Source organism: Lontra canadensis, unplaced genomic scaffold (genome assembly GCF_010015895.1).
Source record: "Lontra canadensis isolate GAN:19392208 unplaced genomic scaffold, GSC_riverotter_1.0 scaffold70, whole genome shotgun sequence".
Lineage (NCBI taxonomy): Eukaryota > Metazoa > Chordata > Mammalia > Carnivora > Mustelidae > Lontra > Lontra canadensis.
The window spans coordinates 1,488,231-1,512,390 of NW_022631064.1; the positions used below are offsets into that span (position 1 = coordinate 1,488,231).

At 45.6% G+C, this 24,160-nt stretch overlaps 1 protein-coding gene across 2 annotated transcripts in view; it reads right to left on the reverse strand.

The window, feature by feature from the left end:
* Positions 1–550: 550 nt before the first annotated feature.
* Positions 551–24,160, reverse strand: part of ACER2 (alkaline ceramidase 2) — a 32,462-nt gene continuing 8,852 nt past the window's right edge. For both annotated transcript variants that reach the window (XM_032880510.1, XM_032880509.1), the window contains 4 exons: positions 23,567–23,708; positions 15,383–15,520; positions 8,888–9,025; positions 551–4,881 (listed from right to left, as the gene is read on the reverse strand). In XM_032880510.1, coding sequence (XP_032736401.1) covers positions 4,695–4,881; positions 8,888–9,025; positions 15,383–15,520; positions 23,567–23,708 — 605 coding nt within the window. In that variant the 3' untranslated portion in view covers positions 551–4,694. The remainder of the gene's footprint in view (positions 4,882–8,887; positions 9,026–15,382; positions 15,521–23,566; positions 23,709–24,160) is intronic.

Below are 24,160 nucleotides of genomic sequence, written 5' to 3' on the forward strand. Positions count from 1 at the left end.
TGGATTTAATGGATTTATGGATTTAATGATAACACTGATCCAGTCTCCCTTCTGATGGTCACACTGTTCTTTTAAATATGGCTTATGAAATCTTAATGATTAAAAAAATGGTCCTAGGGAATTAAAAACAGGTACATACAAAATATTATTGCTAAAATAATTTGCTATGCATTTAGGCACTTCATACTATAAATATTACACTAATCTGTTTAATAATAACAATACCCAAGGGGTGCCTGGGTGGCTCAGTTGTTAAGCATCTGCTTTTGGCTCAGATCATGATCCCAGGGTCCTGGAATGGAGCCCCACATGAGTCTCCCTGCTCGATGGGAAGTCTGCTTCTCCCTCTTCTACTCCCCCTGCTTGTGCACCCTCTCTCGCTCTCTCTGTCAAACAAAATCTTTTAAAGAATAAAAAAATAAAATAATGATACCCAAAATCGTTAACAAATTAATTTGGGAAAATGTGCTTTGCTTGACAATCCATTAAATGCATCTTTCATTTTCAGGTATTTCCGAAATCATTTTGGAAATAAACACAAACATACATATTCACAGAAAATGCCCCTTACGGCTTTAATATCGAATATAACCATCATAGCTCACAAAAATAGCATAAAGTGCAAAAGCTCCATTTCAAAAGGCTTCAAATCACTCCCAAAGCAATGGAGACTAAATGCTACCACAGCCAGGGGGCCCACACCACACTTATACAGAACAAGTCCAGAAAGTATAAAACAAGGGATGTATCTGAAAATACCATATATGTTCTGATTACATACTGTGATTATAAAATAGTCTTCAATCTGGTTTAACAGAGAGAAAGAAGCAATTCAAACAATCAGTCCTTTAGAATAGAGGCCTTTTTCTTCTTCTTCTTCTTCTTTTTTTTAATCTGTAGGAGAATGTCCATAAAATCCCTTGAGAACCCCAAGCTGGCCTGTCAATTCTCTCCGGCCAGCTGGAATGGTAGCACCCAGGCAAGGAGCTGACAATGAAAGGTTCCAAGCTCATTTGGTGGAAAGGAGCTGGGGTTGGGGGTGCTCGATGGACAAGCTTCAGCCTTCCCCCATCCCCCAGAGATGGCTGTGTGTCAGCCCCGTGGGATGAAAAGCCAAGGAGACTCCGTCCCACTCTCAGAACCTGCAACATGGCATTGGTTCACATAAGCGTGATGAACAGGTGAGAAGTTTTGACACACCTGAGAAATCCAGTAAAAACAAGTTACAGTTTTGTTTTGTTTTGTTTTAAGAAAGTCTGTGCTTGATGACCATCAAGCTTAGATTCCCCCAACAGAACATCTTGGACCCACAATTAATATTTTAGGCACTCATCCGAGGGACAGGCCTCGTTTCCCCCAAAATGTAGCCTGTTACCAAACAGATTCAGGTTATCTCTCCCCCGTAGACCTTCGATAGATTCACTGACGTGCTAATAATATAATCATAATCATAAAGAGAAATGATTTTTTTCTAAAAATTAAGATTGAATCAAACACTGGAAAATAAGAATCACCGACTTAAATGATCACTCGGTTATGAGGAGAGCAATGTTTACTATCTTAGATCCGATTCCTGCTGGTTCTCGGTCTTAGGCAAATCTATCCATGCAGAACACAAATGCGCCCGACCTGCCATGACCTAAGTCCCAAACATCACATCTCCACGTCTCTGCGTTATTAGAGAAAAAAAAAACAAAAGATTCTTGATTGCACATCAATTAATAAGTTATTCACTTTTTTGAATCTGAAAACATGTAGAGCCCTATTTTTTACCAGCGATGTCTTGCAACTCGTCAATCTGGAGCAGAGGCCTCTGGAAGACAGAATTCAGTTCATTATTTCTCGGGACCTATTCATGTCAGGCTCAATTTAAAAAGAAGACTCAGCAGTAAGTCAGAATCCAGTGATGAGCTCTCAAGGGTACAGCTGACCGAGTGTATTCCAAAAGCTGCTCCTCATGAAAAATACATAACTGGCATTTATATTCCATTCAAGCGACCGGAAGAACTGTCCCCTCTAAAACACGGCTGTTCACAAGGCTATGGGGCGGGAGAGGGGAGACGAGAAGGAAATACACCAAAATATTAACAATGATTGTTCTCGGACAATAGAAATACAGACTTCTTTTTCCCTTCGACTTTCCTGTGGTTTTCCAATTTTCTTTCAAGAGTGTTTAGTGCTAGAAGAAAAGCATCCTAAATATAAGTGTAAATATAAATATGCCAGAAGTCTAACTTCAAACTAGATTGTTCAACTGCTTTCTCGATTTACCATCTTCACGCTAACAAGCTAGAGTGATTTTTGTTCAAGAGTTCAGTTTTTGTCCTCAAATATACCCATTCCGTACGTTATCAGCCCTCAGCTCATTAAAACCAATCTCTAGAAGGGCCTTGTTTTTTTGTTTTGTTTTTGTTTTTGTTTTTTTTAACAGCAAAAATATCCCTTCTGATATCTTAACTAACTCATCTGTCTTGTAGAAGACGGATGGAAACAGCCCTGTGAGCCGGGGCACTGATTTCCTTATTTCCAGCAGTCACATTGTATCCCTATTTCCAAAGGACACTCAGAAACTTCCAGAAGAGCAAGGTCAAAGAGATGAGAGCTGGAGGTGATGATCATCAGGGACCCACCCACCCCGTTACCTGAGAGGGAGACACAGTCCCTCCCTAACTGCTGAACAGTGCTTCTGTCAATGAGGAACTCTCAAGACAGAAATTAATCCTCACAAAGAACACAAACCCTTCCCGCGCTTCCCTGCCTCTCCTCATCCAAGTTTCCACGCTAAGACAGCTGGGCCTGAAGCATGTGGAAGCTTCTCCCTACTTTGGAGCATTTTGATACTACAGAATGGAGGAGCCCAGAATCCATGCCAGGTGAAATTAATCTGAAGCAAGGACTGCTATTTCCCTTTAAAAAATGCTAGACCAAAGTTTTAAAACTCTCAGTGATTCCAAAAACCACCAAGGTCTCAGAGGTGCATTACAATCCCACTAATACGTAAATACCTTTTTTCAAAGTATATTTTTAAACCATAATACACAGGTACACTCCTTCAACACCAAATTTTTCACCATGGAAACCACAATTTAACTTGCATTTTCACTGCATGATATTAGGGAAATATGTAAGTTTAAACTGCAAATAAACTTAATAGAATACAACACATTTCTCACATTTGGGTTCCATCAAGATCTCTTACTGTAAATAGGGTTGTGCTAAAAAAAAATTGCTTGAAAACCACAGAAGTAGAACAAAGTCCCTCATTTTCAAACTCTCAGTTCATTGTTCCTTATTGGACTTTTCGCCTTAGATCCTGTACAAAATTCTCAGTAAAGCAAGAGTTCCTAGACATGCCACAAACTGGTACTGCCCAACTCTTCAATCCTTGGTGACATGACTCCTGTCCTCACAAGGACACCTCGGTCCTGCTCTCTTTCAGAGTGGAATGCTGCAAGGCAGGAGGTGTGGGAGGGACAGCGAGTATCCCTGAGGTCATGTATTCCACCCCCTCAAACCTCGATGACCGTTTTTGGAGTCTTCATTCAGCCCAGTGAAGAGGTTAGTGGTAGCCAGTGTCATCTGAGCTGAGGAAAAACTCAGAAGGCAACAGACTTGCCCGCTGCATAAGTGACCCGAAAAGCCAGCCTGGGGTCCCCTCAGTAGTCAAGAGAAGCAGCCATCAGATGCTCAGAAAAACCACAGGAAGCACCTTGTACTGGGAGTGCATGGAGTACGATTCCCACAGGAAACACTGGACAAAGAAGAGGCGAGGTTTTCGAGGATAACTTCCAGAATCGAAGGTTTCCCATTAGCAGAAGTTTCCAGAACTTTGTGTTTGCTCCAGATGTTAAACCGGGATCCCCACTGTGACCATCCTAAGGCCTTGACTTTACAGAGTTCAGCAGCAAGGAGTGGGGCTCTGTGTGCAGATGGCTTAGCCATACCTACTCTTCTCCAAGTGTTGGAGGCCCCTGGGCTGGGGGGCAGGGGTGGGCAACAATGTCAACACTTAGAAATTGTGCTCATCTTCAAGAATGGCTTAATGTGGAGTGTAGCTTTTGGCACAGAGGGTTTTTCTGTCCACTCCACTCTCATCTGAAGTCCCCGGCTCTCAGCAGAGGTAGTAGAGAAAGGATTCACAAGCACAAGTAAAATCTGGTTACCGAGAGTCTCCGAGTAGACCAGTAGCCTCCTCAGCCACAAGCCCTGCGTGGGTTTCATTGGCTTGGTTTTATTTTAGGACTGTTTCCCCAGATGAAAATCCCTGGCATCTTCCATCAGTCAGATAGTCTTGCCTGTCACAGAGTCTGTCAGCAGGAGAGTCCACTCTGAGAGCACATGGGACCAGTGGGGTCTGGAGCAAACTCCTCCCGGGAATTGAGGCTCCCACAAGGGACCACCTTGCCATCACAAAGGATACAGCCCAACCAGTCACTGCATCTGGAAGGGATGCTGAGAAGATCTACCCGATGCCCCTCAGTTCACTTTCCATCTTGGGAAAGGGAAAGACCCTCTTCCCCCATGCACAGTGGAGTACTGGTGAGCAACAGACTCGCTGGTTAGAGCCCAAGGGAACAAAATACTAAAAAGACAGATCCTACCCCCAACTCTACAAACCACCGGCTGTCTTTGCTGGCAAGTGAAGCTCAGTGCATGAGGAAAAATAGGCAGAGAAGCCAGCCACTGCCTTGCCATCACGTGATCTTGACCGGTGATTTCTTGCTGGCACACAGGAGGGACACATAGGGGACACCGATGAAGGCCCATTTCTCGCTGGGCCAGAACTTGATGACAGGGCCCTGCTCAGGGATCTCGGAAGCAGCGTCAAAGTAGGCAAAGCAGACGCAGCCCAGGTAGGCGGCAAGGCAGATGAGGATGTGCCTGTGAAAGGACACAGCAGGTCAGCACCCAGCCAGGGCCAACAAATATGGCCCCCTTCAGAGGACCCTGCCCTCCCCCACCCCCACCCCCGCCCCACCCAGCCTGCCCTCCTTCCAAGGAGGAAGGGGGGGTAAGGTAACCAACGATCCTCGGAATAGTAGGAGAACCACAAATCTGGGGCAAACATGGCCTTATTGGACCATGTTTTAGAAAGTTCTAAAATATTCCACGTGGTGATAGGAGCAAACATGCAAATGCTTTTGGGGCTCAACCCTGAAGACTGAGGCACAAGGATTTAAAACAGGTGCTGAGAAGATGAAACTGAGACCATCTGATTAGATCCCACCTTCTTCCTCCAATGTTGCTTATATATAGTTTATGCCCTTTATTAGGAATCCTTTTATACAGACTAAACTGCTTTTACAGTTTAGTAGGGAAACTTTCTCACTTTACTGTGTCCATAAGAAGTTGTACATGAATCCTTTAGCAAGCAAGGACCATTTAAAAGCAGGCAACCCCTCCCTCTACTCTAGACTGAAATTAAATTCCAGACGAGCTAAAGATTTAAAATCCATTTTTAAAATAGAGTCAGAGAAAATATTTTTATGAACTTTGGTGGGGGAGGCCTTTCTGATATTGACAAAGTCCAGAAACCCTACAGGAAGAGATTGACCGATGTGAGAACATGACTGTTGACAACCCATATGGTACCAAAAAACCCTCAAGCACTGAAAGATTAATGGGAAAGGGGGGCGTGAGATATTTGTATCATATGACCAGTTAAAATCCCTATATTCTGGAGGGTGGCTCAGTCGGTTAAGCAGCTGACTTGATTTGAGCTCAGGTCATGATCTGAGGATGCTGAGATCCAGCCCGGGGTCACGCTCCTTACTGAGCATGGAGCCTGCTTAGGAGTCTCTCTCTCCCTCTCCCTCTGCCCAACCCTCTCACACAGGTGCACTCTCTCTCAAAAAATAAAATAAAATCCCTATTTTCCAAAGAGCTCTCAAAACTAATCCTTTCATAGGATGCCCTTTAACACAATCAGGGTGGATGAAGATGGCATGATTGACCTTGGCCTCACGCTATAAACACTGAAGCTGGCTACTGCCTCTATGAGGGCTCAGTGTAGAATTCTGTCTGAGCTTATTTGCATGCAGATTTGCATAATACATACAGATACTGGACAGTAATGACTGGTTACTCTGTGCCAGACACCAGGTTGCTAGATAGAAATTTTTTAAAAATAGAAACACTGCAGGGATGACAAATGAAAAGGTACCTTTCAAACGAAGAAATGCACCCATTGAACTTAAACTGTGAAAGAGGTTCAACAATAATGCTAGTTTTTTACAAAGACATGAAAATAAAAATATTTTTAATCAGGGTAACATGAGTTAAGAGTTAATATCTAGTATATATGAAAGTATGGATAAAAGGAATTATCTTACAGACTTTAATAAAAAGTGTGCATTAATACTTCAGAGATACAGGGGCGCCTGGGTGGCTCAGTGGGTTAAGCCTCTGCCTTCGGCTCAGGTCATGATCTCAGGGTCCTGGGATCAAGCCCCACATGGGGCTCTCTGCTCAGTGGGGAGCCTGCTTTCCTACTCTCTCTCTGCCTGCCTCTCTGCCTACTTGTGATCTCTGTCTGTCAAATAAATAAATAAAATCTTAAAAAAAATACTATATGTACCTGTATCTAATAGGTACAGATATAATCTACAGATATATAAAATTTAACCTAAGGAAATGTGCAGGCATGTGAACAAATAACCTAATTACCTATTAATAGAGAGGTGGGCTAAATGAATTCTAAAGCATCCATACTGGAGATATTTATTAGACACAAAAAAGTGGAAGATAATATGTATGCACTGGTAAGGAAAGTCATCCACAATCTAGTATTCCCTATGCAAGAAAAAAAACAAAACAAAACACTTTATACCACCTATAGAATGACTGGACAAACTGTTGATGTGGTTTGTTGTTTCAAACCACAAACCCCTTTAAACCCACAGTGGAGGGGTGCCTGGGTGACTCTGTCAGTTAAGCATCTGACACTTGATTTTGTTTTCTTTCTTTTTTTTTTTTTAAAGATTTTATTTATTTGACAGAGAGAGATCACAAGTAGGCATAGAGGCAGGCAGAGAGAGAGGGAGGAGGAAGAAGGCTCCCTGTTGAGCAGGGAGCCCAATGCGGAACTCGATCCCAGGACCCTGAGATCATGACCTGAGCTGAAGGCAGAGGCTTAACCTACTGAGCCGCCCAGGTGCCCCTGTTCTTAAAGCATCTTAACTGGGGCAAAAATATGATTCAACTTTGAAAAAGCAGGAAGTACACCAAACTTAGAAACAAATTCAAGTCTGAGCCAACGTTATTACAATCTAATTTTTGAATTTTGCTTAAATTGCTAAGGTTACCAAGAAACTTGGATTGATAAAAATGTGTACTTACTGTACCTTGAATGAGGTCATATTTACACACGTGTGTACATTTATCAAAACTCATCCAAGTGTACACTTGAAATCTACAGTTTATTATCCCCATTATAACTCAAATTAACGTGCATAAATTCATTAGTGTGAGTCAAGGTGGAACCTAAAAAAATACCAGGAAAAGGGCCTTCAGACTGGAATCTTCAGTTTGTGCTGTTTTACATTGTTTTGTCTTTTGCAAATAGTCCTGGGAGTCCCCACACCTTAAACCGAGAGCAAGTTGGGTCTCATGCTCAATCTATACAAGCTCCCACGTTCAAGGGCACTCACACAAGTTCTTCGAAACCATAGAGTTTTAGGCATCGCCCAATAGAAGTCAACCTTCTTCTGAATCTTGGATCTAATAAAGTTTTTCCAGCTCCTTTCCACTAGAATTCTCCCCGGAGCTCTCAATGTACAAGGGACATCGTAAAGCAGATTTCCCTTGGTCCTTGTTCTCTTTTGCAATCAGAAGTTCTGGGGCACAGAGAAACACGGCTCTGGGTTTGGAGCTGAAGCAGTTCATAGGAAAAAAACATTCGACTTCCTCCTCAGCAGTTCTGAGTGTAGGAGTCTGCATGCTGTTTAATAAACTGCTTGTGAGCACCTGGGTGGCTCAGTCGGTTAAGCGTCTGCCTTTGGCTGAGGTCATGATTCCAGAGTCCAGGGATTGAGCCCCGCATCGGACTCCCTGCTCAGCAGACTTCCTGAGTCTGCTGACAAATAAATAAAATCTTAGGGGCGCCTGGGTGGCTCAATCTTTGCACGTCTGCCTTTGGCTCAGGTCATGGTCCCAGGGTCTTAGGATCAAGCCCCACATCGGGCTCCCTGTTTGGAGAGACGCCTGCTTCTCCCTCTCCCACTCCCCCTAATTGTGTTCCCTCTCTCACTGTGTCTCTCTCTGTCAAATAAATAAAATCTTTATTTTTTGTATTTTTATTTTTTAAACTGCTTGCTGCCTTTTTTCTTTAACTTAACCACATATCCTGAGCAATCCAATGCACAGCTGCTCCAGTTCCCAATGGCTGAATTCCCGGGTGAACAATTCTGAACAATTAATTCACTTCTCTGGGCATCCGTTTCTACCTGTAAAGTGCACGGGTGAGACTGTCCCCAGGTGACCTGTGATGCCTTCACCTGGTCACCTGGGCATCCCAGTCCCCACGTCACCTCTGTCCCAAGCCTTCCCCACCCCCACCACCCGACCCTGGGCAATCTAGCTAGAGCTCAGGTTACGGATTCGGTTTTCAGACTCCTTTATGCTTTAGTAATGGAGCCAGAGGTAAGGGACCGCAGACCTGAAGCACACATAATTAGGTCTTTTTGTCCTGGCTAAGCCTGCTCCCTGGAGCCTATGGTGCGTTTGACAATACTTCCCATTGCTTTTGAAAGGTCTGACCGTCCCTGCGAGGAGAGAGGTGCCCCCAGCCTGTGCTCTATCCCCTCGCACACCCACGCACACCCACGCACACCGGGCAGGGAAAAGCACGCCCAGCGGGTGCAGACCCCGTGTGGCGGCTGGGGCTTACCACACGCAGTGCAGGTAGGGAAAGTGGAAGGACGACAGCAGCTCACAGAAGGCTCGGTCACTGATCCAGCAGAAGAGCGCCAGGGTCCACCAAAGGCCCGAGAAGAGGCCCAGCTTAAAGACACGCACGTTGTCACACCTGCACAGGGATCCAGAAAGTGAGTCAGCCTCAGTCTGGCTGTCACCCACCTTGCTGGCCCCTTCCTTCTGTCTCCTACCACCCCCATAACCCCAGCCCCTCAGCACTGGAGGTCCCACCCAACATCCTGTCACCCCCCGCAAGCTTCTGGATGTAGACTCCACATGTCCATACACAGATGACTCCCAAAGCCGTGTTCTCACCCAGGCCTCCCCCAGACTCGAGACTCACAGATGCAGTGACCGTCTGGACATGCCCACCCATGTGTAACACAGACCTAAATCTAACATGTCCTTAACGAACTCCTGTTCTCCTAGATACACTGCCCCTCGCTGCCTCTGTTATCAACCCCTGGCCCCTGAGGGATCCTCATATGCCTCAGATAGCCCCGCCATGTGCCCCTGACCTTAGCACTGGCTGTTGCTACTCCCAGAATGCTCTTACTCATGTATCCACATGCTTCACTGTACTCCCAGCCTCTGCTCAAATGCCCCTCAGTAAACCCTTTCCTGACCACTGCTAACAATCGCCCCACGGGCCTCCACCCATAAGTGATTCTTGTACCCCACCACCACCACTTCCCTCTTCTCTCCTCTGACTTCTCTGGAGGGATTCCAACCCTTCTAGCACCCTCGATGTTTACTTGTGGACAGTTGGTCTTCCCCAGGAACAGCACAGGACACACACAGGCCTCCCACTATTTGCTGAATAAAAAGAGTTCTCACGCACACCGGGACAAAATGTTTTTCAGATACCAATCCTAACAGCCCAAAGAAATTTCCGTTGCCATTTCCTTTCCTTGTTCCTGAATCGTTCATAAAGGGGAGTGACTTCCATTCCCAGGGGAGAAGGCCCGGAGGCAGCTGGTGGCCGAGGGTACTTCTCAGCCCTCCCTCAGGTCTCCGTCCCTCCATGGACCGCTCCGAGGTCAGTCAAGCTCTCTGTGACCCCAAGAAGGGGTCACAGCTATGTGTTCAGATTTGTTGCATGAGTGTCAAAAGCCCAACTGGTTGGTTGGGACCTTTCCCGGCCACCTGAGGAAGCATTGTACAAGCAGCAAAACAGGATGGGTAGTAGGTTCAAAGGCCTCAAAAACACAAACTGGAATACCATCTTGTCAGACAGCTAAATGTCTTCCCTTGAAAACTTTTTTGAAACGATAGAGGCCTAGGCTGGAGACACTGAATTCCTACTTAGCTTTGTTGAGCACGTCGCCCTCACAGACTCCTCTCTCTCTCAGCTCAGCTTTCTCTGCCTCCTCAGATCTCCGCTTCCAGGGCGCCTTCTCAAATAGACTTTCTCAGACGGCCCCCACCCCCGTGACGTTGTCCACCCCATGGGTGCCCATGGGGGACAATTTTCCTTCATAACATTTTCCTTCATAACACTCATCGCAAACCGACATCGTTTTCGTTGCTGTAATTATTTGTTGAAGGTCTAGTATCCAGTCAGACAGTGAGCTCAACAAGAGTAGGACCTCTACCTGCTTTTCACCAAGTATATGCACTGTCTGGCCCAGAACACGCATGAAATAAATGCTTGCTGAATGAACAAATAAGGAAGTAAAGAAAAATGTTACTTGAATTCCAGTGACCTAAAGGAGCACATTTTTTTCCAGATTTTTTTTTTTTTTAAAGTAACCACATTGACTGGGTACCCAATTCTCTGAATGCATGCTAGGCACTATGAAAGGCAAAATGAAAAGGACTCTTGCCTTGCTATTTTAAAGATAAAATGAAAGAGGACAAAAACAAGTGTCAACAACTATAGACAATTTGATACAAGAGGACCCAAGTACACTCAATTCAATTAAACCTAGAAACTTTGGCTTAAGAACACTCCAGAACATGGGTCAGCATGCTGGAGAGGCAGTGTGTGTGTGACATTCTGCCTCTCTTGCCAGATGATGAGTCACTTGGGAGGAAAGCCTGCAGAGTCAGGGTCCCAGGGTTGCCTGGTACTGTCCCCTCCTCTGTTTTTAGACAGACAGGTCCTACTACCCGCTGCTGACCAGGCCTATCTGCACTTGGGTCTTGCCCAAACCTGGACTCCTTTGGGTTTTATTCCCACTTCTCAGGGCTCCTATCAAAAGAGATTAAAGGAAAAAAGCAGAACAAAAGTGATATATACAGTAGAACCCTATTCTAGAATAAAAAAAAATCTGGGCTGTTATCTGTGGTTCTCCTTAACCCTTTGTTGTATTTGCAAAGTTGCCCTTAACAGACTCACTCCTATAACCAGAAAAAAAAAAAAAGGCACCTATATTAAAATATATTCAGTGCAGCTGAGTCACTTGATAATAAGACAACACAAATTTCAGTAAAGTTCCAGTCATAACCCCAAATAAAATGTCGTTGCCACATGGTCTGAAAGTTCAGAAAGGACACTGAAAATCAGGAAAGACTAGAAACAAGCTCTAGCAACAAGGCTAATGAGAAACAGAAAGCTCCCCAGCTCCTTCGGGCAGAGGGAGGCTGGACGGGAACTATTTAGCTACCACACTACAGATCATCGCTAATGTCAGCAGAGCAGGTCCTGGAAGGAAACGCAAAGAGCAGCAAGGGCATCCCCTGTCTGGGAATTTGACCAAAGCAGGCCAACAATCATCTTCTCTTTCCTTGCTGGGACTCAGGGGGAATTAGGACACAGCAGTGAACACAGGGGCCTCTTTCCTGCCCATGGAGTCAACATCAAGAAAAGGGACAGGTATTAACAACAACAACAACAAAACCCAGCACAAATAATTTTTTTTAAAGACTTCACCCATTTATTTGGCAGAATGACACACAGTGAGAGAGAGAACACAAGCAGAGGCAGAGGGAGAGGGAGAAGCAGGCTCCCCGCTAAGTAGGGAGCCTGACTCAGGGCTCGATCCCAGAATGCTGGGATCATGACCCAAGTGGAAAGCAGAGGCTTAATGACTGAGCCACCCAGGCTCCTCAGCACAAATAATTTTTTAATTCCAATTGGGAGGGATGCCAGAAAGAAGTCTGAGGTGCAAGGGGCAAGGGAGCCAAACAGGTGAGTTAACAATGAGCCAGAAGTGAGCCAAGCAGGAGAGTCAGGAAGGGACAGCATGAACAAGGACCTAGGGGATAGGGAAGGTCAGAGAAGCAAGAGGACAGAATGAAAGGGGGAAATTCGTGAAGGACAGATCAGCCTGAGAGGGCCATGTTAGGATTTTGAACTTCATCCTAATTGCAAAATCAGCTAAAAAAAAAAAAAAGAGAGACTATTAGAGGCATGCAGGGGCCATGTTGAAGATATTGAACTTAACGTCAATTGCAATGTCAACTAATAGGAAAACGAAAGGATCCGATGGGATGTTCAGGGAAGGAAGAGGGAGTACACCTCTGCTTTGAGCAAACGGGTAAATGGTGCTCCCATTCACTGCGGCTGGAAATACTAGGAGAACCAGAACCAGAAAAGTCGGATTAGGAACCTACTTGAATTTGAGATGGCTATGAGGGGCGGACCCAGAGGTGGGGCAGGTGTCTAGACACGCCATGGTGAAGGTAGAAGGAAGGACAGAGGCGGACACACACCTGTGAGTCATTGGCACATGTTTGGTAATGAACGCTGCAGCTGTTGGTGAGATCTTCCAAGGCCAAGTGTAGAGAGAGGAGAGCCAAAGCGGAAGTCACCTTGAAGGACCCCCATGTGCAAACGTGTGTAGCGAACAAGGAGCTCATGTCAGAGACTGAAGAGAAGCGGCTGCAGTGAGTGGAGTCCCCGGCGGGTGTGGCTTCCTGGCAGGCATGGGGAAGAGCGTGTCAAGCATGAGGGGCATGAACTGTGCAAAGAGCTGAGCGAAGAGCTCATAAGATACAGGAGGGCTGAGGAACCGCCACTGGGCATACAACCCAGAGGGCGTGGGTGCCGAAGTGAGGCAGGAGCTAGAAGGCAGTGGGCTGGAGAACAAAAGAGAGCTGAGGGATAAAGGCAATTTTTTTTTTTAAGATTTTATTTATTTATTTGACAGAAAGACAGCAAGAGAGGGAACACAAGCGGGGGGAGTGGGAGAGGGGGAAGGAGGCTTCCCTCGGAGCAGGGAGCCCAATGTGGGGCTCGACCCCAGGACGCTGGGATCATGACCTGAGCCAAAGGCAGACGCTTAACTACTGGGCCACACAGGTGCCCCTAAAGGCAACTTTTAAAGACGTTGGGCTGTGGCGCCTGGCTGGCTCAGTGGGTAGAGCATGTGACTCTTGATCTCAGGGTCTTGAGTTCAAGCCCCTTGTTGGGTGTAAAAATCACTGATAGATATAATACACACTTCTAAGATGCTGGGCTGTGACAGACAAGAGAGAAAGGGTGGTGGTTTAAGACAGACCTGGACTGGGCACAGGTGAGAGCTAGGGAAGACAGGAGACGCTCCAATGGGAAGGACTGTTTAAGGAGGGGTGAGGACCCAGGAGGCCATTTACAGGAATAAAGTATGTATAGGAGAATGGACAGAATGATCCAGAGGCTGACAGACCTGGCAGGAAGGAAGGGCACTTCCTAATGAGCTACAGTGATGGCTAGCTTTTCGGAGGCTAAGATTTTTAAGTATGGAACAATGATTTCCTTTGTAATCATGTACAAAGATTAGAGTATTAAAGGAAAATGTGGGTAGCTAGGTAGCTCAGTTGAAGCATCTTTGGCTCAAGTCATGATCCCAGGCTCCTGGGATCAAGTCCTATGTCAGGCTCCCTACTCAGAGGTGGGGAGCCTGCTTCTCCCTCTGTCCCTCCCCTTGCTCGTGTGCACGCGCGCGCTCTCTCTCTCTCTCTCAAATAAATAAGTAAAATCTTAATAAAGAAAATGTTTCCCTGCTTAAAAGCGACACTCATGAAGCAGAATTTATTCAAACCGTAATCTGCCCCTAACCAATGTCTTCCTTCATTTGTCCTTATTTAAGTACCCTGAATTAAAAATATTTTCCCTTTCCTTAAGCTGCTGGTGTAAAATTAACAAAATTTTAGGCCAAAACATACCATCAAGAGTTAAAATGAATTCTCAAGAAAGAGAACTAAGTCCTCAACATTCTATCCAATTCGGGCCTAATATCAGCCAGCACCCCCGGACGATTACAAATCCATTTCAGATTTCTTTATTGGCAATTTGTGTGTTTTCCAAAGAGCTTCAAAATCCTGTTAGTGTTCTGAAACCAGTCTTTCCATTTTCCACTCCTTCAAGGCTACTGGGGAAAGCCAGCAGACAAGACTGGACAGCACCCTTCCTCTGCCAGACACTATTTTAAATTCTTCAGTCACCTTTGACCCTGCCTGGTATGGCCAACATTCAAAGCAGCCGCCAGAGGCAAAGCAGTGGGAAGAACCACATGTCTCCTCTCAAAACAGGGACTGAGAGAAGGCTGTTGCCACATCACACAGAGCAACTCTCACACAAAGGAAGACAGATACAAGGAGAAAGTCATGAATTAAAATGCACTTCTCAAGATGGGCACAAAGAAAAAGCAGCATTTTCTGAGTACCACCATAAGGGCGGTGATTTGATGCATTTTGGGGTTAGAGGAGAGGTCATGTACACACAAGGCTAAATTGTTTCTGGATATCAACCTGAACTTGAGCATACAACTTCCCAAAGGAAAATCCTTACGCAAATAGCAAAGGCTTTACCGGACAGCCTGTAACTAAGACACTAAGTGTCAGAGAGACTAGCGCCGTCCACGGTATTGTGCCTGGAGTCCTTGGTGCCTTATATATAGACATTTCTTTTTCCTTCTGTGTGTGAATGCAACAGCCTCATTAGGACTTTTCTCCCTGGTCGTCTCCTCTGAACAAATCTATTCTTTGTACAGAATTAAGTCTTACAGGCTCGCCTAGGCACCCACCACGTCCTTGAGATGTTCCTGCTCAGCGAGCTAGTGCACTGCACCTACGAACCAGCTGCTTGCCTCTTTCTGGAGGTGCGATCATTAACATTTTGAGCTAAACCATCCAATGTGCTCCCAACCGGACAGTCAGGAACTAACTCTACGTGAAGAGTTAAACGCCTCTTCCACACTTGAGGGCAGTAAAAAAACAAAACCCAAGACCAAAACCAAAAGCAAACAAAAAACAGAAGCCAGGCGCCTGGGTGGTGCAGTCAGTTAAGCATCTGACTCTGTTTCAGCTCAGGTCATGATCTCTGGGTCATGAGATCGAGCCCCGCGTCAGGCTCTGAGCTCAGCAGGGAGTCTGCTTGGGATTCTCCCTCCCCCTCTTTCCTTGCCCCTGCTTATTCGCTCTCTCTCTCGCAAATAAATAAATCTAAAACAAACAATCAAAAAAATCCCAAAAAACAAAGAAGCTGTTGTGTTCCCAACCCAGGGACAGTCAGGGGTTAGGGGAGAAGAACAAAGGCACCCACCTCCTTAGCTCTGCAACAAGCAGCACTGTACAAGGAACCCCGAGGGTCATCAGAGAGATGTTGTTGATGGCCGGTTTGACGAACGCCAGGCATGTCGTCACCGCAGAAAGGACACAGACCACTGCCTTGAACCTGCCCCTGAATCAGTGAAAGTAAACCAGTTAGCCAAGGAGCTCTGGTGGGTCTGGTGAACGCTAGCCGAGCTCAGGACCTGCAGGCAGGAGAGCGAGCTGAGAAGTGAGTTGTGCACCGAGTGCCAGGAGTCTCAAACCCACTCCCGCTCACGGGCTCAGGAATTCCACCTTTAGCAGTTCATCCTTAGGAAATAACCACAAATTTGACAGCCATTTAGCCAGAACAATGGTAAAATGAGAATCCATCCAAGTCCTCGAGGGTCAGACATGGATAACTGTTTTCTTAGTGTTCCTTGTTTTTCTATATGTTTTTCAGAAGTTGCACAGCAGGTTCTAGCAAAGTCTTTCTGTAAAGGGTGAGAGCGGGAACGGTTTGGGTTTTGCAGGTCCTAGGACCTCCGCAGCTCCCCAAGTCTGCCCCTGTGGACGGGCGGGAAGGGAATGGGCGTGGCTGTGCGCCAATAAAACTTTTTTTTTTTAAAGATTTTATTTATTTATTTGACAGACAGAGATCTCAAGTAGGTGGAGAAGCAGGAAGAGAGAGAGAGGAGGAAGCCGGCTTCCCGCTGAGCAGAGAGCCCAATGTGGGGCTCGATCCCAGGACCCTGGGACCATGACCTGAGCCAAAGGCAGAGGCTTTAACCCACTGAGCCACCCAGGTGCCCCTGTGTGCCAATAAAACTTGATTTGCAAAAGCAGGCAGTGGACCCTTCTGGCTTGCAGGACCCAGCCTGCCAGTTTCCGTTCCACAAGGTGAATCTGGAGGAGCTTTATAAGGAAAACAGGGACCATTTACAAACCACAACGTTCCCTAGTTTAAAAGAAAAAATCTGCACGCCTGGGTGGCTCAGTGCATTAAGCAGGCAACTCTTGATTCCTGCTCAGGTCATGATCTCTGGGTCGGGAGAATGAGCCCCTGAGCCCCTGGTGGGGCTCCATGCTCAGTAGGGGGTCTACTGGTTCTTCTCTCTCTTCCTCTGTTCCTCCCCCTCCTCCTCTGTCCTTCCCCTCGCTCTTGGACACGTACGCATGTTGTGCATGCTCTCTCCTCCTCTCTCTCTCAAATAAATAAAATCTTACAAAAAAAGGAAGCAAGAAAATACCATCCCCACACCCTTCAGTGGATGTACTTTCAGTAGAAAGAGCCAGAAGTGGCGACGTGATCCTCGACATGCTCCTTCTTCTCTCCCTGGGACTCCATTTCCTTATCTATAAAATGAAAAGGCTGGACTAGATGATCCCCAAGGTCTCATCCATGACTGAAATTTAGGAGCACATGATTTTCCTGAAGTTTCTTTTATTCCTCATTAGCACAATTTACTTTGGCAATTTACTTTGGCGCAAACCCTGGAACAGGTCACAGTTGGGAAACTCATTTGAATGAAATTCCATTATAAAGAAATCAAAGTACACTGAAACCTCCAAAATACAAATTTATCTCTTAAAGAGGAAAACCATTTATCATCAAGGTGCAGGAAATCATTGATCAAGCTGCCAACTTTCTGACCGGAATGAACAAGAATTGTAGCCCTGAACTTCAACCAGAGAAAAAATACGAATGCAGGAAAGGGTCCAGGCAGCAAATCCTCAGGAGAATCGTGTTTTCCTCCTGGCCTTGGCTGGCATCCTAAGTTACTGGAGGAAAGGCTGTCTGCTCCAGCCGGAGGATGACAGCCCGCAGCTCCCCTCCCACCCCACCCCACACCCACCCCTGTCATTGCAAATGGCCCTTGGAGACCCACAATAATTCTTTCACTGGGTTTTTGAGGTTCTATGATCTGTACTGAGCTTTTCAGCCTTTTTAGACTGGATAAACAGAAAAAAAAAAAAAAAAAGAACAAAACAAAAAATGAAAACAAAACAAAAACCACTTGTAGGGGCGCCTGAGTGGCTAAGTGGGTTAAAGCCTCTACCTTTAGCTCAGGTCATGATCTCAGGGTCCTGGGACTGAGCCCCGCATTGGGCTCTCTGCTCCGCGAGGAGCCTGCTTTCCCCTCTCTGCCTGCCTCTCTGCCTACTTGTGATCTCTCTCTCTCTGTCAAATAAATAATTTTTTTTTTTAAAAGGCTTGTAAGTTGCATTAATTCTTTAGATCAACGGTTCAAGAGTTAGTGAAGGCAACAGTGATGTAAGCACAGATTTTCCAGCTAACAGATGTGGGTTCGCTTGCTGCTTTCATCACTTAGTAGCTGTGGTACCTCTTGGCAAGTTCTGAAACCCTCCAAACCTTGTGTTTCCCATATGAAAATGAAGACCCGCTACCCCATGGTGTTTCTAGAAGCATTAAAGCCCTTAACATAGTGCCTGGTACATGGCATGCGCTAATAAAATCCACTATTAACTGTTACCATTCCCAGTGTTTGAGAGTAAATGCTATCTTAAATAGTGTAATTGTGAATAATAGCTCCTCTTAGGGAAAACCTGATGGGGCTGGTGTAGCAATCCCCAAAGGCTCTGGAGGGTATTACCAAACAGTTCAAAGGCAGCAAGCTTGACCCAACTTGCTTTAAGGAGTACAGAGCCAGACACCGCCCACGTCGGTCCAGAGGTTGCGGAGGAATGCGCTTCACAAAGGCGGCCAAGCAGACAACACCGCAACCGGCAGAAGTCCACACAAGCCACAGAGACAGCCCACCTGACCCGAGTCACCTGAGGTCCTGGGGACAAGAGAGCTGGCCATACCTAGGAGCGTAGGGTTCTGACAGAATGCTGTCATGTCGGTGACACCTGGCAACCCCTGGTCTCCGGTCGGGCTCTCCACCTTCCAGCCCATTATGGTCTCGAAGTGGAACACCAGGTCAGGGTACCCCGATCACCCCGGTTTCCTCGATTTCCCCAAATCAAAACAGCTAACACCATCAACATAACGTAACAAAGCTGCTGCTGGTGCTTCCAGGAGCCACCCTTTAGAGCAGAGGTTTGCAACCCTGTCAGACCCTGTGCTCCTTTTCTGCAGCAAATACCTGGTAATGCCCCCTTTACTCTTCCAAAGTGAAACGGATTTTACGGATGATAAAACCTCCATCATGGCAACCACCAAAACCTGTTCACAAACTTCCCAGATGTCCCTCAGGGAATGGAAATGTCCCTGGTTAAGATCCACGGCTTTACGGTGCCTTTAGGGTGGCTCAGTTGGTAGAGCAACTGCTCAGGTCATGATCCTAGCATGCCAGGATAAAGTCCCACATTGGGCTCCCAGCTCAGCAGGGAGTCTGCTTCTCCCTCTCACCTTCCCCTTCTCATTCTCTTTCTCTCTCAAATAAATAAATGAATAAAATCTTTAAAAAAAAAATGGCTTTAAACTAACCTTTAGGACTAAAATGTAATCTATGTAGAACAACCCCTGCCCAGGATAGTCACAGGATTACAGCATCTGGTCCTGGCAGGTCCCTCCATGTCCTTTTCTAAGGAAGGAACTGAAAAGGCCCAGAGAGTCCAAGGCCCAGGTCCCCAGTCATCCAGCCAGAGCTGCACGGCCAGACCCCAGCCTGGTAATTCGGAACTCAAAAACTGGATGGGGTTATAAAGTGAGGGCAAAATCGTAAAAATCACAGCAGGATAAATCTATAAGAAATGGAAACAATTCGCCCATCATAGTTCTTTGTTCGAGGGAGTTTTTTTTTCCTCACAACAAAAATGTCTAAACATTACTAATAATCATCAACAGCTGAGTGTATGACGATTCTTAGGACATTCTAGGCAAGATAGAAGAATTCTTTTTTAACTGACCAATTATTCCTATTTATATGGTAAACTTTAATAATTGCCCTGCTGTTCTAGACATTTTTCAAAACACTTATCCATATTAGCCATTCCTAATAACCGCTAGCCCTTACTGAGTCCTTACTCTGGACAAGATACTATACACCTTCTAGGATCTCCCCCTAGATTTCCAGCTCCATAAGGTACTCTTAATATCTGCAGTTTACAGATAAGCACAATGAGGTACCAGCTTTAAAAAAAAGGTGGGGGGGGCGCCTGGGTGGCTCAGTGGGTTGAGCTTCTGCCTTCAGCTCAGGTCATTATCTCAGGGTCCTGGGATCAAGCCCCACATCGGACTCTCTGCTCAGTGGGGAGCCTGCTTCTCCGCCACCCCCACCCCCCACCCTGCCTGCTTGTGATCTCTGTCAAACAAATAAATAAAATCTTTAAAAAAATTTAAAAATTTAAAAAAACAAAAATCTATTACCCAAAGCCATGTCTGTCGGAAACACTCAGCCATCAGGCTCTGCTGCCCCTTCTCCAGGAATCTCACATAGGAACTACTTTTAATGTGTTTTTAGAAATATTCCAGCAGGGGCGCCTGGATGGCTCAGTGGGTTAAAGCCTCTGCCCTCGGCTCAGGTCATGATCCCAGGATCCTGGGATTGAGCCCCACATCGGGTTCTCTGATCAGCAGGGAGTCAGCTTCCCTTGCTCTCTCTCTGCCTGCCTCTCTACCTACTTGTGATCTCTCTCTGTCAAATAAATAAATAAAATCTTAAAAACAAATAAATAAATAAAATCTTAAAAAAAAAAATATTCCAGCAAAGTGCAGGTCACAAACAGAGACATTAACTGGTAAACTTGGACAGCTAAGCCACATGATCCCTGGTCTACAGAAATCCTTGTTTTGACATGAAGTGTTTGGTCTGGCTGCCACTTGGACTCAGAGCTGCACTGGTCCCCCTGTCATGGGCAGTGAGGCCCACAAAAAGGGGTTTGGTCGTCTTGCTCCCCCTGTCACTGGCAAGTTGAAGGTGGACCAATAGAGTTGAAATCCTTATGTATCGTGTGCTGCTTTCCTGTAACACATGCCTTTTCTTCATCTGCATCTACAGTTCCCATTTTTTCCTTCAACGTGTGTGTGTATGTCAGAAATGCCAGGCAGGGGGCACCTCGGTGGCTCAGTGGGTTAAGCCTCTGCCTTCGGCTCAGGTCATGATCTTAGGGTTCTGGGATCAAGTCCCGCATCGGGCTCTCTGCTCAACGGGGAGCCTGCTTCCTCCTCTCTCTCTCTCTGCCTGCCTCTCTGCCTACTTGTGATCTCTGCCTGTCAAATAAATAAATAAAATCTTAAAAAAAAAAAGAAAGAAAGAAAGAAAGAAATGCCAGGCAGAAATCTCCATGCGCTACTGGCAGTACTGGAAGCGAACTCTGAGCACCCACCATGTTTCTAGTGCTCCAGGGTGCCCAGCAAGAGCCTCTCATGAGAGGATTATTTAATTTGACAAATGAGGAAACAGAAAGCGAAAGAGTCAGGACGAGTCACATCGTTTGTAAGCAGGGAAGCTAGGATTCAAAGCCAGGGAGTCACCAAAGCCAGGGACATTGACCTCTGGGGTGCTCAGGGCTCCAAAGGACTCTTCCCAAGCTGAAGACAGTGGGGTCACGTCTTCCCAGAGAAATGGCGCCAGCAATAGAAGGGTCCCAAGCAGTCACCTCTTTGTCCCATGGTTTGGTTTCATTATTAAAGTTGGTAAGCTTTGAAATCACATCCATTATCCCATTTTCTTTTCTCTGGCTCGTAACATTCCCTCACTCCTCACTTCAAGAAATGAAAAAGACAGGGGCTGCCTGGGTGGCTCAGTTGGTGGTTGAGCATCCTACTCTTGATCTCAGCTCTGGTCTGGAAATCAGGGTCCTGAGTTCAAGCCCTGTGTTGTGCTCCTGCTGGGTGTGGAGCCTACTTAAAAAAAGTAAGAAGAAGAAGAAAAATGAAAAAGAAAAAAGTTCTGCACTACAAACACACTAAAAACAGTCACGTGGAATTTCAAGTGGCATCCCCAGAGTGCCACGAACAAAACCATTCTCCAGTCTGTGGCTTCCCACTCAGCTCCCAGGACTTGAAAGATCAGATCTAAGAGCAAAGAGGTTCCTCAGCTCTCTGCCTATCACCCACCAGGCTAAGGGCAGGGATGGAAGAGACTGGTGGCTACCTTCCAGCATGACAGGAAAAGCCAAGGTAAATGATGTTCCTCCACCAGAGCCCAAGAGCCCCTGCCTGTGAAGTCCCCTCATGACACTACTTGGCACTGCCTGCCTCCGCCCTCACCCTGCCCCCCTTCTTCACCTCATCAGGCTTCCTAAGCACCCCCACTCATTCTCCTGAAGCCAGACAAGAAAGCACAACAAGATAAGGAACTGTAGACCACCCAAGCCAACCTGCCACACACTGAGCCTCTTTCCTCCACTGAGGAGAAGGCCACAGCCAAGGGAGACCATGTTTCTCCTGAGACCAGGAACGCCCTTCTTGTCCCCTCTTGTCAACAGCTGGCTTGCTCACTCTAGTTTTTTGGATAAGTAATCTTGAGGATACTTTATCTGCTCCATGATACTCAAAGAAAATACTATGTAATTCAAATCCTGCTCTGTACAATGAATACCATACAGCTACTTCACCTGAAGTATGTTTTCTCCCTACCTTGTTGAAAAGTACATTTTTAGTATTAAAAAGTAACATGTGCTTTTTGTTTAAAAAAAAAAAAAAGAAAGAAAAAACTGCACAACAGTAGATTAAAGGCAAAAGTGGAAGATCTCTCCCCCACTCCCTCCCCGATTCCTAAGAATAGCCAATGTTAGTGGTTGTTTATCCTCCTCCTCTAGGCATTTCTTTTCTTTCTTTCTTTTTTTTTTTTTTTGAAGATTTTATTTATTATTTATTTGACAGAGAGAAACACAGCGAGAGAGGGAACACAAGCTGGGGGAATAGGAGAGGGAGAAGCAGGCTTCCTACCAAGCAGGGAGCCCGAGACAGGACCTGATCCCAGGACCCTGGGATCCTGACCTGAGCTGAAGGCAGACGCTTAACCGACTGAGCCACCCAGGTGCCCTATACTAGGCATTTCTGTGCACACACACAGTCATAAACTCGAAAAGAAATTAGCTAATTTGTTCTAAAATTATTATATATATCCCCCACACAGTTCTACCATGTGCTTTTTGCAGCCAGCATGTTTTATGGGCACTTTCCGACCTTCATCCATAGAGAACAGCCTTTGGCTTTAATAGCTCCAAAATTCCTCTTCCTCTTCACAGCACCAGGAAAACTGTAGGGAGTTCTTTTTTTCTCCTAGTATAGCTCTTTCCCGGGTACACACAGCTTGCTTAACTGAATCCATGTTTAGACTATTTATCCATACACATATGGGTCCATATAAAACATAGTGTCCTACAAAGAAATATATGTGGGTCATATGTTCTAGAAGCATTTCTCATCTTTATGAGGTTGACTCTCTCTGGTTCCTTCAGATATTGACAAACCTCATACAGCTCCTTAGAAAGGCTTTCCCTCACCAAACTCCAAATGAGCACCCTATGTCACCTCTACCCACTGTCCAGCTTCATTTTTTAACTGTAGCACTTATCCTAACATTGCATTGTTTCTTTGTTCATTGATTTGTAAGCTTCCCAACTTCAGTATGAGCTCACCAAGGGTAGAGACTCCACTGTTTTATTTACTGCTATATCCCAGTGCCTAGAAAAAAATGCATATTAAGTGTTTAAAAAAATATTTACTGGATAAATAACCATTTAAGCCTCACAACAGACACTAAAATGCATCCCTTCCTGAAATTCTGGATTTCCAGGTTGGAGGGGTGTGTGTGTGTGTGTGTGTGTGTGTGTGTGTGTATTTAGATCTTAGTAGAAGTAAAACCAATACCATTTGACAACCACGGGATCTACAGCTACAAGAACCAATTCCTTAATGGAATTCTTCTATAAACTTACCAAGTTAAAGAACTGGACTGGACTGAAGGAAATGTTCTAGCAGAAAATCAAAGGTCTTTAAACTACCATTCAGTAATTTCTCCCCCATTGAAAATCTTTCCACTTTTGTTCATATCCTATGAGGGAGACATTTGACATTTTAATCCCTAATATCCCACCAATTCTTCACCAAGCATATTAAAATTCCCTCTTTCATCAGTTTACGGTCTGACAGAATAAAGAGTGGACACTAAACAAATATCTGATTAAGTTCATCACAGGTGAGGCTCCGTTGCCTGCTGTTTTCCTGACACTGGGTACTGCACTCAGCAGTAAATACAAAACTGTAGCACAAGCTTACCTGTCGTTCCGAAAGACCTTTGGTAGATACCTTCTGGGGAACCACATGGCCAGAGCACACATCAGAACCCAAAGGATTGCAAGTTCATCGAGCATCTGACCCAAGAAACTTAGGGTTGCGTGGAAGTAGACGGATCCAATTCCTAGAATCAATGACAACCAGTAAAAAAAGGTCACCACAGAAGAAGAGACTCACAAATTCAACACAGGCCAGCCATTCGACCAACCACTGTCACAATCGCCAGATCACACTCTCAGTGAAAGAAGCAGCTGAAGGAAGAAACACACACCCCCTAGGCATGCAGACGTGAAGCCTAGAAAGAGGATTTCAAGCAGGGCCCCAAGGTCAGCACATCAGAACTCGAATAATGCCACAGTTAAACACTGTCCTCCTCCGCGGAGGCTTCAGGGGAAGAGGCAGTCAATAAAAGTCAACATTCTCTCACTGTTAAGAATTCCCAATCCGCCTGTGGAAGGAAATGGAAATTATACAAACATTTCCCAGAACAATGAAAGATCAAACATAGAGAATTTTCTTTTTTTGTTTTGATCCATTAGACTAAAGTCTCATCAGAGTTCAATCTTTTTGTGTGTG